Raw genomic sequence first — 17726 nt, forward strand, 5'->3', positions numbered from 1 at the left:
CTCACAGCAGTCTTAACACTTCTTAAAGATAAGAACAATAACCCCCTTGCTCGGTAATGGAAAAACCTTATGCTTGACTGACCAGAAGTCTCAAATTGCAGACTACAGAATCTCAGATGGCCTGGATACTGTCCATAGATGATGGAACACGAACACACAGGCTAAGCCTTAGGCAAGCCATGCAGCAAGGGTATACATTCCTAGCTGACAGCAACAACCTAATCTTCCAGGTTTCTTTTGGTGCAACTGGAGTCGCCTCTTACAAGGTAGGTGCACAAGACTGTCTCGAGGCTGAAAGGCAAAACTTGCCATCGGCAAACGATGGTGTCTATAAATAGAACCGTGAGAAGCCTCAGACTTCTGAGGCTCACTAGTCTGAGCTATTGGGGCAGTCTGATTAGTCTGACTCTACATGCAGTCCATGAGGGCATCTGGAAACGGGAGTGTGTGAGACCTGCAGCTTGACTTCTGGCTATGAATCCAGGTGGTGCATGACGGCCTAGAATGGAGCTTGTACACCCTTCCCAAGAACTCCTGTGTGTAGGAGTTATGTGAAATGGCTAGGGTGTAATTCCAGTGGCTTTCTGCCTTCCCAACAATTTAAATGGCTAACGTGCCCTGCAAGACTTCTCATAACTTCTGAAGTCTCTTCAGAACTACAGCCTGGCCTACTGAATCCTAATAGGCTTCTTTTATACCTGGCACTGGGAACTGCACTCTGAATAACCTGCTGTTCTCAACCGTATCTATCCTCTGCAGCAAGACAACCAGATGCTATATACTGTGGCACTCAAGCTTTCATATGGGCCTCCTGACCAGCGGCTAACTGTAGAATCAAGAATGATCTGTGCACCAGGTAAAACTTCCCCTCTTCACAGAGGAAGCTGGTCCCTCCTCTGACCCGAGAGGGACTTGGACCTTAAAATGTCTCTGGACACTAACAGAGCTATTCTTGCAGGCCCAGCAACCTGTAACTCCACACACATGACTGTTGCCATCCCAGCTTTCCCAGGGATCCTCTCTGCTGTGAGTATAGACAACAGAAACATTCCCATGACCCAACTCCAAGCAAATGGAATTGCTCTGGACACAAGAAGGGGCGTGAAGCTGCACATCAACAAAAGAATCCTGAAGTCCAGAGTAAGCTCCCTACAAACTAGTATCTGACTCCATTTAGGAATGGTCATAATTGTGAGTGAAATGCAAACCAAAGATGCAATAGAAAGGGCTGATCTACAAAATCAGATTTGCTGTCCTACCAGCAGAGTCTGTTCCAAGCCATAGGACTGGACTAGACTGTAGGTATCTGTACCTTCGGCAGCCGTTGTTTGGCTGCCATCTGATTTCTTTTCCCTCAACTCTCACAACCAGCAATGTCCAAATCTTCAGAGTAATGGTCATATAAACCACTAACTTTTTTTCAGGCACTAATCTGATCTCCATTACTGCAATACAAGCCCCCTCTCTATCAGCCCTTTCCAAATGTGTGGGTTTTTAAATACTTCCTTGCTTAACATTCAAGCAATGTTTCCTGACAACAAACTACCCCTTGCTACTGCACTGGACTTGAGCTACTTGTTCTGGACCTTCTCTTGTCTTGGTAACATGACACTAGCTCTGCCATTCTGCAGCTTGGACAGGCAACTTGTCTACTACTCCCACAATACTCCAGGCTGGCAGTTATCCCTGGAATGATCTGTAAGGCTATTGCTCTTCACAAGAAATTAGAATACCCCCATGGATAGAATGAGGAGTTTGGTCTAATATACCTAGATAGAGATGGTATTCCATTTCCTGTAGATTGTGCTGCTTATGTGAGATCTCTGGGTCAGGGATGACTGAGAATAAAACCTAGCCTGCTGTATTCTAACGCTTACAAATGAGTTAAAGTTGTGAGAACCCAGGCTGCTGGACTACTTAGTCTGGCTCTGCAGAGCCAAATACATATACTTAAAGGATTGACTGAGCTTTGGACAAGGTCTAAATATCTCTTTCCTAAAGATGACACTCTAAATCAGTTATGGATGTAAAATTTACAAATTTCTACTTCTAAACCAGCCTACTCAATCTCCTGGAGTAAGAAATAGCTAATCAAAGCAAAATATTTCTGGCTAGATTGGTCCAGTCTAAATGAGTGTCTGATCTTGGGAAAAGGCTACCTTTGGCATTGTCCTCTTACCAGCAAACATAAATAACTAAAATTACCATTACAGACTTCCAGCTGTCTTAAATAACAAATGTTGTGGCCTGCCTCCCTCTCCTCCAGCTGTACAAGGAGAGCTGCTTAGGACTTCAGTCATACATAGCATCTCTAAGGCTAACTTTCAACTTCCATGGAGAAATGGTGTCAATGGTCACTTACCCAGAGTGTCCCTGTGATCAACATGCACCAATAGGTAAGACCACATGTACTTCTGTCAACTCATTCTGTGCTGGTTCAGCTATCCCAGAAGTACTGGCCTACAAATGAGACTTCATCATGCTCAGCATGAAATACTGAAGCTGGCTGTCATCCACCTCCGTACAGGAGAACATGAGTGGACCTCAAACTGCAGCGCACAGCCCAAGATTCATTGGGTGAACATATGGCTAAAGTGTTGATATATTTGATGTAAACTCTTAATAGCTGGCAAGCAAAACTTACAATGTAGGGTGGTTCTCAGCAACTAATGGGCTCCACTATAAAGATGCCAAGTCACACTAATTCAATCTAAAATGGATGCCCCTTTCTAGCTGGTGGGGCGTCTCAGGCCTATGTATCTGATTACATACTTGGATATTCTGGACATCCACTCCTTGGAAGTGGAAGGGAGTCTTCGGTGTCTGATCATCAAAGTGCATTTGTGTTCATTGTAAAACGAACTGCTTTCCTCCTCCTTCTCCCTCCCCTCTTGCATGCCCCCGTCCCCAAGGTGGCAGGTAGGCAGCCCCACATACAACTGAACATCTCATAAGCTTTTCCTATAGTTCCTGGCTCCCCAGCAGCTGCTAGCTCTCTGCTGCAGAAAAGAATTCACCAGCTGTCCCCCAACCTACAGTGCCACTAATCTTGACCTGGAGCCATACCACTTCTCCTGCCTGGCCTGCCCTAAACAACTCCTAATGGAATGTTTCCAGCCTAGTCTCAGGTTTTGGTTCCCCCTCATCTAAGCCATAGAGCACTGCTTGCCAGCAGCTCTGGGTCCTTGAGCCTCCTGGTATGAGCTGTTGCAGGATCCTTGCCCTCCAGGTCATGCTATACAAACTGGAGATACTACAATCCAGTAGGCTCCGGACAACTTCTCCTCCTAGGGTAGTTAGGGCCCCTGTGCACACAGCTCAGAATACTCGAGTCCCTCACTGAACTGAGGCAGGAGCTGCCATAGCCCCATGTCCAGGAGTCCCCTACAGCAACCCATCCCAATTCCTTGAATGTTTCAGCTGCTGTGTGCACTCGGGATGGCTACATGGACTTTGAAGTACAGAGTGACAGGACAAAACCAGCCCTAGACTTGGATACCATCAGGCTAAGAGATCCTACATGCAAACCAGTTTTCAAGTCTCCCTCAAATGACATGGTTCGGTTTCACGTCCCACTGAACAGGTGTGGGACAAGGCAGAGGGTAAGTGTCAGGACAGTGACTGCAAAAGGCGCTCATGTGGCAGGGCAGTCACTAAGACTCCTGTATCCCCTGTAGTTTGAAGGCGAGAGGACAACTTATGAGAACGAAGTGCGTGCCTTGTGGGCAGATCAACCGCCACGCAGGATTTCTAGGGACAGTGAATTCAGGTCAGTCCACAACTCTGCTGGTGACAGCCCATTGCAACACTAAGCAAAGTGACTGACTGCAAATTGCCAGCTAAGCTGATGCTGCGCATTCTGTCTTTCAGGCTGACCGTAGTGTGCACCTACAAAAGTGGTGACGCGTCCCTGAGCGTAAGGATAAGCAGTCTCCCTCCTCCAGTTTCTTCAATAAACCAGGGTCCTCTCTCCTTGATCCTGCTGATCTATCCAGGTAAAGCTTGCATCTAGCCACAAATTGTGTCCAGGGCAGAAATGATTGATTCCTTCCATAGTCAAAGGAGCTCTTCAGTCCCTACTATGCAGAGCAGTAGACCCAGAGACCTTTTGATATCCAGGGGTGGCATGATTCCATCACTACTGGTCTGTGATGTAGACCTGGCAGGCTAGGTTTTAATAGAGCCTCTTGCTATGGGGGAATCCAGTAGGGATGTTGAGTTTAGGAGGCTTTTTCTCTCCCTGTGCAAGGAGTTCAACTAAAGCACTCACTAGCTGTGTCCTTCTATGCACCTACAGTACCAGACTTCTTACTTAGCTGGCTGCTTCATCTCTCTAGATTGAGATTCCTACCTATTGTGAACTGGGCTGTCAACTCTGCCATCCTTGGTTTTTTCAGATGACTCCTACATGCAGCCCTACAGTGACGACCAGTACCCTATTGTGAAATATCTGCGGCAACCAATCTTCTTGGAAGTGCAAGTTCTGAACCGCAATGACCCCAACATCCGACTGGTACTGGATGACTGCTGGGCAACAACCTCGCAAGATCCAAGCTCTCTGCCCCGGTGGAACATTGTTGTGGATGGGTAGGTATATTCCAACTCCTGTAGGAACATAGGTGAGGCTGGTCTGCTCAAGTGTTTCCCTGAAGTGCTATGCAAAGGCTTGTTGGAGCTGTGAGCGCATGTTCCTCACACAGATGTAGGCGCAAAGGGTTGCTGTCTGGCTATGATCTGACCACAAAGTGGAGGTCGCTCTAGCCTTAGGTCAAGCTAGACATTTGAGAGTGCACATGCTCAAGGACTAAAATGTGTAAATGCCAACTGTCACTCTAATGGCTCACAACTGAGTGACTCAACCCCAATGAATTGCTGTCCAAATGCAGGCTTCCAAGCTCTGGCAGATCTCTAGGAAACAGTATTGAGGGTCTCTTGGGTAATGGACTAAATATTAAACTTGAATGTTAATGACGCAAACCTTCCAAGACTCTCTTCTTGCCTGATTTCAACTCTGACCTCTCTGAGAAGCTGCCTTTCTACATGACCTCCTGTAGGTGTGACTATGAACTAGATAACTACAGAACCGCATTTCATCCAGTGGGCCTAGCAGTCAGCTATCCCAACTATCGCCAGAGATTTGAAGTGAAGACCTTTGCCTTTGTAGCGGGTGACAAGGCTCTCACTAGCCTAGTAAGTGCAGTCCCTCTTCCACTAGCTAAAGGCTCGGGCTTCCTGTGCTCCAAATGTCTCTCCCTTATCTTTCCTCCTAGGTGTACTTCCACTGCAGTGCTCTTCTCTGTGACAGACTTCATCCAGACTCCCCTCTGTGTTCAACACAATGTCCTCCCTCAGCCAGAAACAAACGAGGTAGGATTTAATCACTGCTGGCAACTAGAATGTCACGTAAACATGCCGTCCTACCACAGCAGAATAATGTAGGTGTGAAAGGGAACTTGCTAGGTCTTCTAGTCTCCTGCACTCAGCCAGGACTAAGTACTATCTATCCCGCTCTACTTTTCGTTAACAACCACCAGTGACAAATTCTGCAAACCATCTAGGTAACTTTGCTCCAGTGCCTACCTACCCTTGCAGTTAGACATTAGGAGAGAAACCTTTCCTAACCTAAACATCCCTTGCTGTGATTGAAGCCCCTGATTGATCCAGCACTGTTATCAGTGGAAAGACTTCAAGCATGTCAAAGTAAGGTACCGCTCAGTTGTCTTTGCTGGACTAAACCCCCTTTCCACCTTCTTGTAGGCCATGTTTTCTAGACCTTGAAGCATTCCTGTTGATATTCCAGTTAGCTTGCTATGTTTGTGGATTTCCAGACTCCAGTTAGTCAGAATTATGTGTTGACTAATCTCTTGCAGATGTTGTTGTGATGCAAGCAGAGAACTCCGGTGTAGCAAGCTTACCTGGTCCTGTTAGCTTTGTAGCAGATGAATGGCCTTCAACCCAAGGTATGGAACAAATACCCTCTCCTTGACCTAACTGAGGCATGTTGTTGCCAATCCAAGTTATGGCATAATCTGGCCACTGACTTGTGGTTCACCCTTTTTTCCTCCCTACAGAAGAAACTCCCGTGAGAGAAGGAGCATGGACCACTGTAGTAGCAGCAGCAGCTACTGTGGTCCTTGGCCTGATGGTCACTGCACTGGTGTCAGTGGCTCTCTTTAAAAATCTGAAGAGGACAAAAGCTGTAATGGGAAAGTGATATGCTAAATGACCTGTGACAAAATAAACTGCTGGATGCACTAGTTCATGGTAGACTCTCTCTCCTTTATTTCAGAAGTAGCCCCTTCTGAAAATCTAGCTTCTAGTTTCCACCAGAAGCCAGTGAGACTTGGCACCTCTCTAAAGCCCAGACCGACCAACCAGCCAGTCCCATGGTACAAAATGTTAACTCAATAGTAACTGCACTAGCCTGACAACTGTCCTAATTCCATTGTTTAATTGTCGTAAGTACCTATTCTACTATACAGCTGCTCCTTACTGTTCAGTTAATGTAGTAGGGTGAAGGCACTTGTATTGTTGGCAGTATTTAAGAACCCTTATTCTGCAGATACACCAAGGAGAGAGTGAGCCTAATCTCAACCTAACCTACATTCATCATTAAGGTGACAACCCTGGGCCTCGGTCTTTGCGCTAAAGAGCTCCATGTTTCCTCTGATCCTATCCACGACTCAACCAGTAGAAGTCAATGCCCATCAGTACATCAGCAGTAGTAGCAAGGTAGATCCGCAAGAGTCTGCTTACTAGCCCTACATTTTAGGAGATCTTGTGTTCTTATACTAACGGCGCCATGTCTAGCACTAATGAAACTAACCACTCATAGTGCCTATTACAAAAGCAGTTGGACTCACTACACTTGACACTATGGGGCATTTTTGAAGAGACAACTGTATTCTAGAAAATGTTGTGCTGTTTGTCAACCTTCTGCTACTCTTCTAGCTTACCCATGCAGTTGCAGGGCTAGGGTCTCCAGCCACGCGCTGTGTAGCTCAAGTGTCCTGGCATAGTGGTGGTGACTCTGGCAGATACTAGCCACTACACTAGGCTTAAACTTAGGCCAGCAATAGGGCTTTCATAAAGCTGTCCTCCATAGCTGTGGTTTTCTGTGAACACCAGCTCCCAGAGATGCAGCAGGCAAGAACAAACTGTAGTCCTGATTTCCGAATTGGCAATACTTGCCCTACACAAAACCTAGAGCCACGCAGCAGTTGGTGGCCAGTAACTGGACCTAGAAAAGTAGACTTGTCCAAACCAAGACCTTTGCCAGGGTTATTTTGGCAACATCTCTTCTCTGCCATAGTCTCTGACAACTCCATGTGGGCTGAGGTACCTATGCTACATGCAGAAAGTGACACCTGATCAGGAATAGGCAGTTATATGCCAAATGTGGGGGGTGGGAATACTGGATTTGGGCTTGGTTTTTTGGTTTAATTGGCTAGTTTGAGGGTGGGTGTATGGTTTTTTAATTGCCTCTAGGGCAGGGGGAAGAAGAGTCAGGGCTACACAGCATGCCTGCCACAGTTCCAGACTACACACCCAGTGGATCTAATCACATAGTGTTGGGGTTCTTGTTTTGAAATGGGATCAACTTGAGGGTTTTTTTTTAACCCTTTGAAAATCAGGGTGCTTACTTACTGCATAACAGAGCAACTGTGGCACAGTTGCTACCTTTAACTGGAAAATTTAAATGTCCCTACTTACTCTATGACCTACTCTGGCCATAGCATAAAATCAGTGAGGCTACTTCCAAAAAGGCAGGGTAGACAGAGAATAGAGCCATCTTTTTACTAACTACTATCCTTAGATTTAAAATGAACTCTTCATCAGGCTATTTACACCCCCTTCAAGACTGAGTAACTTGCCTGGCTGACAAAAGACTTAGCTGGTTTAAAAAACAACAAAAAAGCAAACTTCCTCACAATTGCGTAATTAACTTGAGGGCCCTCTCCTCTGGGGCTGGACAGTAGCTTAACCCTAGTGTCAGATATCACTATACTAGCACCTCAGGTGACTGTATTCTCCACAGCTGCTGCTTTCCTAGATGTGTGAAATTGCTAGGATCTCTAGTGCCATGGAACTGAACACTGACTACACATTTCCCCCCCTCCCCTCCAAATTCTGTGCTTTCTCTCAAGTTAGAATTTAATGGGATAAATTGTCTGAACTGTGATTTTTTTTTTCTCTGTATGAATAACTAAATATCTCCCTGCTTCCTACTTTCCTTCCCCCACATAATCCTTTAGGATAACTATAGCTATATTAGGATGAGAGCAGTGCCTGTTCCTCTTGCTGTTCGAGGATCTTTTCTTGGAATGACTGAGTATTCCTGTCACCTAACCCTACTCCATTTCTCATGTTTGTATATCAAGGGAAGCTCAAGTAATAGCAGTGAGAAAGCACTGTTAGAGGGCTGCTGGCAGAATCTGAGGGGGCTTCCAGTGCGGATTTCTCCCCCTTCCACTCCCCACAGTACCTCTCTAGGTAAATCACCTTCCTTGCTCTAAGAACTACAGTAGGAGGCCTAGTCCTGTATATAGTTCTCTATATTGCCTACACTGTGCAAGGGGCAGGGGCAGTGAGTTGTTTGGGCCCATGGTGCCCAGGCTCCAGAAAATTCAGGGCCTGGGAGGGCCCAGCTTCACCAATGTTGAGGGCAGGTCTTTCCCCAGGGCCCACCTGCCACCCCTGTGTGCCTCACCTGGAGCATCCCTGCCTGCTATGGGCAGCTGCCCCCTGCAGCTCCATGGTCCGCTCCCTCGCTGGCCACTGCCAGCTACAAGGGAGCGGCACTGGGGGCAATCTGAGGTGGCTGCTGTGCCTCACTGCGGGGGGCTTATCCTGGCTGGACCTCCTGAGCAGCAGCTGTGGAGAGCTTGGATGAGTATTGTGCTGGGGAGAGGCCCTCCTCCCTCCCCAGTACTTGCTGCTGCCAGGGGGGTAGAGGGCTGGGGGGAATTCTCCTCTCTGGCCCGCAGCCCCAGGGCAGCCTGCTTTCTGCATCCCAAACCCCTCATCCTTGGCCCAGCCCTGCACCCTAACCCTCTGTCCCAGGCCAAAGCCTGCACGCAGCACCCAAAGTCTCTCTCATAGTCTGCACCCCTCCTGCACCTAAACTCCCTCCCAGAGCCTTAGGCAGATGCGTGGGGGTGGGACTTGGACCCTTTCTGGGCGCCACCCAAAATTATGCAGAGCTGCTGCCCCTGGCTAGGGGTGCGAAGAGATGCCAGGGAACAAACACAGTTTTCAAAGCTCTGCTATCTCACTTAGCGTATGACTTGAAATAGCATGGTGGAAAGGAGACTAATGCTAGCCTCATATAGCCAAATTTCAATTGCAGTGTATGCATTACACTTGCAAAGAGGACTATTAAACAGATAATGACCAGACCTAGCCCTGCTAGCGGGGATGCTGTGGGTTGGACGCTTGCTCTTGTGGTGGCTGCACGCTCTCAGGCTCTAAGTGGTAGGACCCTTCTTCCCAGTGTCGCCCCTGCCCTGTCGGGGTTATGATCCAAACCTGGCCTGCAGAGCCTCTTGGCTCAGGCGTCTCCCTATGCTGGGCCCGCTGCCCAGGGTCCCCCTCGCTCTCCCCAGCTGCTCACCATACCCATCGACCCTTCCCTCTTTTTAGTACTGAGAGTTAGCAACTAAAACACCCCCACTGAATGTTAATAAGGGGGCAACAGTCCCCTTACATACAGATTAATACTGACGACAACCATTCCTCTACTTCCCCGAGGGTTGGGAGGATTCATTCACATTGGTAACAGTTATGGCAAACTAGATATTGGACAAACTATCCCTCCTCAACAGAACTACCCTGGCAATGAAGATTTCCCGGGCGGGGGCTACTGAGGATAGTTCCCAAGCGTGGGGTGACCTACAAACCCCATGGCTGAGCACAAGGCTGTTTTAGTGGGCAGAAGAGCCCAGCAATGCCAAGTGTTCTCCTTGGTAAGGGGCAAAGGGCTAGGGGAGCTTAAGGCTGCCACACAAAGCATTTGTCTGTTTCTAGCTCCTCAGCTATTTTGCTCCATCTTCTAGCGGAGGGAGAAAGGCGGTGGAAGAGCAGGGTGAAAGGAAAAATGGATACCGAAAGTAATCTTAAAAGTGAAGGGAAACAGAAAATTGTGCAAAGGGGCATAAAATCCCCTTGAAAGAGGAGCTTTGTCCCTAAGCTGCCCCTCCTCACTGATTGCAGCACAGAACAGGGCCAGGTGCAAACCATCAGCCTCAGAGTCAGCTGCTAGCAGGTGTTGAGGAAGCATCCCAGGTGTTTTCCAAGAGCTGCTGGTGTGCTGGGGCTGCAGCCCCTCCTATATAACCCCTGTAGCTGAGTAGGAGGTGAGTTGTTCTGGTGTTTTCATGTGGGTGGCTTGACTCTGAGCCATGAGGTTGCCTGTATTACAGCTAGGCTGGTCCTTTTACAGCATGTGGTAAGTGGGTGGGTTGCGTAGGGTTGTGTATAGGGAGGGTTCTGTTTGCTGTGCTGGCTTCTGAGCATCTTCTCTCTTGTTTGCAGGCTGCTTCTTTTACTTGGTTGCCTTATAGTGCCCTTGACAGCTGGTGTTACTAGTTCCATGGCTCTAGACTTCCCAGGTAACCAGGGCATTCCCCTGATCATGGTGGGGGGCAGGAGTGGACTTGTCTTGAGGCTGATAGGATAGTTTTACTGACCCTGCGGTGACTCTCTTCTCCATTTGCTGGAGTGAGTGGGTTTTAGCATACTAACGGCCTGTATGCTGTCTTCTATCCTGTGTTGCAAGGAGTTGATATCAGACTGCTCACTTCCTCTTGTAGGGACGGTGTCTTGTCACACTGACAAAATGTTGATTGGGTTTCCCAGAGAGCTTGGAAGCAACTTCTGGCAGGTCCATGTAGTTGGTATGTATTGCTGCATGTTTAGCTAGGTTCTCAAGGCAACTTCTAGCAGCATAGCTGACCAGCTTACTCTTTCTAGATGGAAGTGGTGAAGAGATTGTAGACTGTGACTACATGGTGGATCATGAGAGGCTGACTGTAACTGCTCTGTATGTGAACTGCACCAGACTAGAGGTAAAACTGTCCCTCTGCTTTGGGAACATGCTCACTTGACAGAGGCTCCAAAGTGACTCCTCCTAAGTGACCCAACTACAGTGTTGGGTCATGTAACGTACCATCTCTTTCCTGGGAGACTCCTTCTCCTGAGAGCACCCACTGAGGTGGTGCTTCCATGTAATAATGACTAATCAAATGGCTCCCAACAAATCAAATTCCTTCCTTTGAGTAAGGATGCAAATACAGCCATTTTTAAAAACTAACCCTGCCTCTTCTATAGACAGCAACTTCAGCTGAAGCAAATTCTCAACTTGAACATGTGGCCTCTGAGGGTTGGCTCTAATTGCTGATCTGAGGCAACATCTAGTAATGTAAAACTGTGCCACTGTCTTATTCTGACCAATGTGTTCTCTTGCTATAGCATGGCCAACACCAGCTGAGACTAGAGCTGCTGGTGCTCAACAAAACCATTGCAAGGGACAAGAATGTAACCTACAGTATTGGCTGTGATTCTCTTCAAGCAGATGAAGTCGTCCCTACTATTTTTACAGGAGCTACAAACTGTACTAAAGACTTCATGGCAGTAAGTGGGGCAGTTTGACAATCCCTTGGAAAGGGAACCGCTCTCAGCTGTAGAGAGGAGTCTGACACCTCAATGGCCTCTCAGTCAAATCTTGAAGATGTGTCTGTCGACTCTCTTTGGGTGGTGGGAGTAAGGAAATAAGACTGAGTAGCAGGAGGATAGTGGATTTTCCCCTTCCTGATCTCTGGGAAGACTCAGATTAAAGACTAGCCTTCTTATTTGTAAAAACTCTAGCTAGTTACCTTTACCTCCTCCTTTGTGTACTTCTAAGGGCTTCCCTGGCTAGGCTTGGCACAGCTTACTGAATTATGTAGACCCCTCTATTGGCTAATGGTCAGTAGCTGTCAACCTGGGCACAGGTGCCCTAAACTACAGGGGGAGAACAGCATTTGCTGCTTCCCCACCTTGTTCCTCTGAAAACAAGCCAGGCCTCTAGCCACTGCAGCACACTTCCTCAGAAGGCTCCCCGAAAGCTTCCATTCCTCTAATGGGTTAGAGGCTCCTTGTTCCATTCACCATGGAAAGCTTGCTTGGTATCCTCTTCTCTTTGAACAGTGTGCTTTGAAGTCAGCTGCTGTCCCGTTCTCTTTCAGGTTGTGTTTCCAAGACTCCTTCCCAGTTTTGCTGATGAACACATGGTATGAAACGTCGGTCAAAATGGGGGCTGGGTGTGCAAAGTAACATGCCTCTAAAGTAGAACTGCTGCATGTAGAAACTGCCACTTTGGTGATGCTTGCTAAAGTAGCAAACTGGACCCTTCAGTATCTCTCTTGTGTTGGTTAGCCAAGCTGCCACTCACAGCAGTCTTAACACTTCTTAAAGATAAGAACAATAACCCCCTTGCTCGGTAATGGAAAAACCTTATGCTTGACTGACCAGAAGTCTCAAATTGCAGACTACAGAATCTCAGATGGCCTGGATACTGTCCATAGATGATGGAACACGAACACACAGGCTAAGCCTTAGGCAAGCCATGCAGCAAGGGTATACATTCCTAGCTGACAGCAACAACCTAATCTTCCAGGTTTCTTTTGGTGCAACTGGAGTCGCCTCTTACAAGGTAGGTGCACAAGACTGTCTCGAGGCTGAAAGGCAAAACTTGCCATCGGCAAACGATGGTGTCTATAAATAGAACCGTGAGAAGCCTCAGACTTCTGAGGCTCACTAGTCTGAGCTATTGGGGCAGTCTGATTAGTCTGACTCTACATGCAGTCCATGAGGGCATCTGGAAATGGGAGTGTGTGAGAGCTTCAGCTTGACTTCTGGCTATGAATCCAGGTGGTGCATGACGGCCTAGAATGGAGCTTGTACACCCTTCCCAAAACTCCTGTGTGTAGGAGTTATGTGAAATGGCTAGGGTGTAATTCCAGTGGCTTTCTGCCTTCCCAACAATTTAAATGGCTAACATGCCCTGCAAGACTTCTCATAACTTCTGAAGTCTCTTCAGAACTACAGCCTGGCTTACTGAATCCTAATAGGCTTCTTTTATACCTGGCACTGGGAACTGCACTCTGAATAACCTGCTGTTCTCAACCGTATCTATCCTCTGCAGCAAGACAACCAGATGCTATATACTGTGGCACTCAAGCTTTCATATGGGCCTCCTGACCAGCGGCTAACTGTAGAATCAAGAATGATCTGTGCACCAGGTAAAACTTCCCCTCTTCACAGAGGAAGCTGGTCCCTCCTCTGACCCGAGAGGGACTTGGACCTTAAAATGTCTCTGGACACTAACAGAGCTATTCTTGCAGGCCCAGCAACCTGTAACTCCACACACATGACTGTTGCCATCCCAGCTTTCCCAGGGATCCTCTCTGCTGTGAGTATAGACAACAGAAACATTCCCATGACCCAACTCCAAGCAAATGGAATTGCTCTGGACACAAGAAGGGGCGTGAAGCTGCACATCAACAAAAGAATCCTGAAGTCCAGAGTAAGCTCCCTACAAACTAGTATCTGACTCCAATTAGGAATGGTCATAATTGTGAGTGAAATGCAAACCAAAGATGCAATAGAAAGGGCTGATCTACAAAATCAGATTTGCTGTCCTACCAGCAGAGTCTGTTCCAAGCCATAGGACTGGACTAGACTGTAGGTATCTGTACCTTCAGCAGCTGTCGTTTGGCTGCCATCTGATTCTTTTCCCTCAACTCTCACAACCAGGCAATGTCCAAAGCTTCAGAGTAATGGTCATATAAACCACTAACTTTTTTCAGGCACTAATCTGATCTCATTATTGCAATACAAGCCCCCTCTCTATAGCCCTTTCCAAATGTGTGGGTTTTTTTTAAATACTTCCTTGCTTAACATTCAAGCAATGTTTCCTGACAACAAACTACCCCTTGCTACTGCACTGGACTTGAGCTACTTGTTCTGGACCTTCTCTTGTCTTGGTAACATGACACTAGCTCTGCCATTCTGCAGCCTGGACAGGCAACTTGTCTACTACTCCCACAATACTCCAGGCTGGCAGTTATCCCTGGAATGATCTGTAAGGCTATTGCTCTTCACAAGAAATTAGAATACCCCCATGGATAGAATGAGGAGTTTGGTCTAATATACCTAGATAGAGATGGTATTCAGTTTCCTGTAGATTGTGCTGCTTATGTGAGATCTCTGGGTCAGGGATGACTGAGAATAAAACCTAGCCTGCTGTATTCTAACGCTTACAAATGAGTTAAAGTTGTGAGAACCCAGGCTGCTGGACTACTTAGTCTGGCTCTGCAGAGCCAAATATATATACTTAAAGGATTGACTGAGCTTTGGACAAGGTCTAAATATCTCTTTCCTAAAGATGACACTCTAAATCAGTTATGGATGTAAAATTTACAAATTTCTACTTCTAAACCAGCCTACTCAATCTCCTGGAGTAAGAAATAGCTAATCAAAGCAAAATATTTCTGGCTAGATTGGTCCAGTCTAAATGAGTGTCTGATCTTGGGCAAAAGGCTACCTTTGCCATTGTCCTCTTACCAGCAAACATAAATAACTAAAATTACCATTACAGACTTTCAGCTGTCTTAAATAACAAATGTTGTGGCCGGCCTCCCTCTCTTCCAGCTGTACAAGGAGAGCTGCTTAGGACTTCAGTCATACATAGCATCTCTAAGGCTAACTTTCAACTTCCGTGGAGAAATGGTGTCAATGGTCACTTACCCAGAGTGTCCCTGTGATCAACATGCACCAATAGGTAAGACCACATGTACTTCTGTCAACTCATTCTGTGCTGGTTCAGCTATCCCAGAAGTACTGGCCTACAAATGAGACTTCATCATGCTCAGCATGAAATACTGAAGCTGGCTGTCATCCACCTCCGTACAGGAGAACATGAGTGGACCTCAAACTGCAGCGCACAGCCCAAGATTCATTGGGTGAACATATGGCTAAAGTGTTGATATATTTGATGTAAACTCTTAATAGCTGGCAAGCAAAACTTACAATGTAGGGTGGTTCTCAGCAACTAATGGGCTCCACTATAAAGATGCCAAGTCACACTAATTCAATCTAAAATGGATGCCCCTTCCTAGGTGGTGGGGCGTCTCAGGCCTATGTATCTGATTACATACTTAGATATTCTGGACATCCACTCCTTGGAAGTGGAAGGGAGTCTTTGGTGTCTGATCATCAAAGTGCATTTGTGTTCACTGTAAAATGAACTGCTTTCCTCCTCCTTCTCCCTCCCCTCTTGCATGCCCCCGTCCCCAAGGTGGCAGGTAGGCAGCCCCACATACAACTGAACATCTCATAAGCTTTTCCCATAGTTCCTGGCTCCCCAGCAGCTGCTAGCTCTCTGCTGCAGAAAAGAATTCACCAGCTGTCCCCCAACCTACAGTGCAACTAATCTTGACCTGGAGCCATACCACTTCTCCTGCCTGGCCTGCCCTAAACAACTCCTAATGCAATGTTTCCAGCCTAGTCTCAGGTTTTGGTTCCCCCTCATCTAAGCCATAGAGCACTGCTTGCCAGCAGCTCTGGGTCCTTGAGCCTCCTGGTATGAGCTGTTGCAGGATCCTTGCCCTCCAGGTCATGCAATACAAACTGGAGAAACTACAATCCAGTAGGCTCAGGACAGCTCCTCCTAGGGTAGTTAGGGCCCCTGTGCACACAGCTCAGAATACTCGAGTCCCTCACTGAACTGAGGCAGGAGCTGCCATAGCCCCATGTCCAGGAGTCCCCTACAGCAACCCATCCCAATTCCTTGAATGTTTCAGCTGCTGTGTGCACTCAGGATGGCTACATGGACTTTGAAGTACAGAGTGACAGGACAAAACCAGCCCTAGACTTGGATACCATCAGGCTAAGAGATCCTACATGCAAACCAGTCTTCAAGTCTCCCTCAAATGACATGGTTCGGTTTCACGTCCCACTGAACAGGTGTGGGACAAGGCAGAGGGTAAGTGTCAGGACAGTGTCTGCGAAAGGCGCTCATGTGGCAGGGCAGTCACTAAGACTCCTGTATCCCCTGTAGTTTGAAGGCGAGAGGACAACTTATGAGAACGAAGTGCGTGCCTTGTGGGCAGATCAACCGCCACGCAGGATTTCTAGGGACAGTGAATTCAGGTCAGTCCACAACTCTGCTGGTGACAGCCCATCGCAACACTAAGCAAAGTGACTGACTGCAAATTGCCAGCTAAGCTGATGCTGCGCATTCTGCCTTTCAGGCTGACCGTAGTGTGCACCTACAAAAGTGGTGATGCGTCCCTGAGCGTAAGGATAAGCAGTCTCCCTCCTCCAGTTTCTTCAATAAACCAGGGTCCTCTCTCCTTGATCCTGCTGATCTATCCAGGTAAAGCTTGCATCTAGCTGCAAATTGTGTGCAGGGCAGAAATGAGTGATTCCCTCCATAGTCAAAGGAGCTCTTCAGTCCCTACTGTCCAGAGCAGTAGACCCAGAGACCTTTTGATATCTGGGGGTGGCATGATTCCATCACTGGTGGTCTGTGACGTAGACCTGGCAGGCTAGGTTTTAATAGAGCCTCTTGCTATGGGGGAATCCAGTAGGGATGTTGAGTTTAGGAGGCTTTTTCTCTCCCTGTGCAAGGAGTTCAACTAAAGCACTCACTAGCTGTGTCCTTCTATGCATCTACAGTACCAGACTTCTTACTTAGCTGGCTGCTTCATCTCTCTAGATTGAGATTCCTACCTATTGCGAACTGGGCTGTCAACTCTGCCGTCCTTGGTTTTTTCAGATGACTCCTACATGCAGCCCTACAGTGACGACCAGTACCCTATTGTGAAATATCTGCGGCAACCAATCTTCTTGGAAGTGCAAGTTCTGAACCGCAATGACCCCAACATCCGACTGGTACTGGATGACTGCTGGGCAACAACCTCGCAAGATCCAAGCTCTCTGCCCCGGTGGAACATTGTTGTGGATGGGTAGGTATATTCCAACTCCTGTAGGAACATAGGTGAGGCTGGTCTGGTTTCCCTGAAGTGCTATGCAAAGGCTTGTTGGAGCTGTGAGCGCATGTTCCTCACACAGATGTAGGCGCAAAGGGTTGCGGTCTGGCTATGATCTGACCACAAAGTGGAGGTCGCTCTAGCCTTCGGTCAAGTTAGACATTTGAGAGTGCACATGCTCAAGGACTAAAATGTGTAAATGCCAACTGTCACTCTAATGGCTCACAACTGAGTGACTCAACCCCAATGAATTGCTGTCCAAATGCAGGCTTCCAAGCTCTGGCAGATCTCTAGGAAACAGTATTGAGGGTCTCTTGGGTAATGGACTAAATATTAAACTTGAATGTTAATGACGCAAACCTTCCAAGACTCTCTTCTTGCCTGATTTCAACTCTGACCTCTCTGAGAAGCTGCCTTTCTACATGACCTCCTGTAGGTGTGACTATGAACTAGATAACTACAGAACCGCATTTCATCCAGTGGGCCTAGCAGTCAGCTATCCCAACTATCGCCAGAGATTTGAAGTGAAGACCTTTGCCTTTGTAGCGGGTGACAAGGCTCTCACTAGCCTAGTAAGTGCAGTCCCTCTTCCATTAGCTAAAGGCTCGGGCTTCCTGTGCTCCAAATGTCTCTCCCTTATCTTTCCTCCTAGGTGTACTTCCACTGCAGTGCTCTTCTCTGTGACAGACTTCA

General features: G+C 47.4%; 1 protein-coding gene across 1 annotated transcript in view; it reads left to right on the forward strand.

Annotated features, from left to right (window-relative positions):
- LOC311527379 (uncharacterized protein) overlaps window positions 1-17726 on the forward strand; it is an 87187-nt gene that overhangs the window by 54572 nt on the left and 14889 nt on the right. Inside the window, exons 58-78 of the mRNA XM_084641298.1 lie at window positions 102-266; window positions 760-856; window positions 959-1140; window positions 2267-2396; window positions 3421-3602; window positions 3678-3769; window positions 3871-3995; window positions 4398-4587; window positions 10534-10610; window positions 10812-10895; window positions 10972-11066; window positions 11470-11631; window positions 12225-12269; window positions 12527-12691; window positions 13184-13280; window positions 13383-13564; window positions 14692-14821; window positions 15843-16024; window positions 16100-16191; window positions 16293-16417; window positions 16820-17009. Coding sequence (XP_084497424.1) covers window positions 102-266; window positions 760-856; window positions 959-1140; window positions 2267-2396; window positions 3421-3602; window positions 3678-3769; window positions 3871-3995; window positions 4398-4587; window positions 10534-10610; window positions 10812-10895; window positions 10972-11066; window positions 11470-11631; window positions 12225-12269; window positions 12527-12691; window positions 13184-13280; window positions 13383-13564; window positions 14692-14821; window positions 15843-16024; window positions 16100-16191; window positions 16293-16417; window positions 16820-17009 — 2789 coding nt within the window. The remainder of the gene's footprint in view (window positions 1-101; window positions 267-759; window positions 857-958; window positions 1141-2266; window positions 2397-3420; window positions 3603-3677; window positions 3770-3870; window positions 3996-4397; window positions 4588-10533; window positions 10611-10811; window positions 10896-10971; window positions 11067-11469; window positions 11632-12224; window positions 12270-12526; window positions 12692-13183; window positions 13281-13382; window positions 13565-14691; window positions 14822-15842; window positions 16025-16099; window positions 16192-16292; window positions 16418-16819; window positions 17010-17726) is intronic.

This window comes from Lepidochelys olivacea (genome assembly GCF_965140295.1).
Source record: "Lepidochelys olivacea isolate rLepOli2 genome assembly, chromosome: 10".
NCBI classification, from domain to species: domain Eukaryota; kingdom Metazoa; phylum Chordata; order Testudines; family Cheloniidae; genus Lepidochelys; species Lepidochelys olivacea.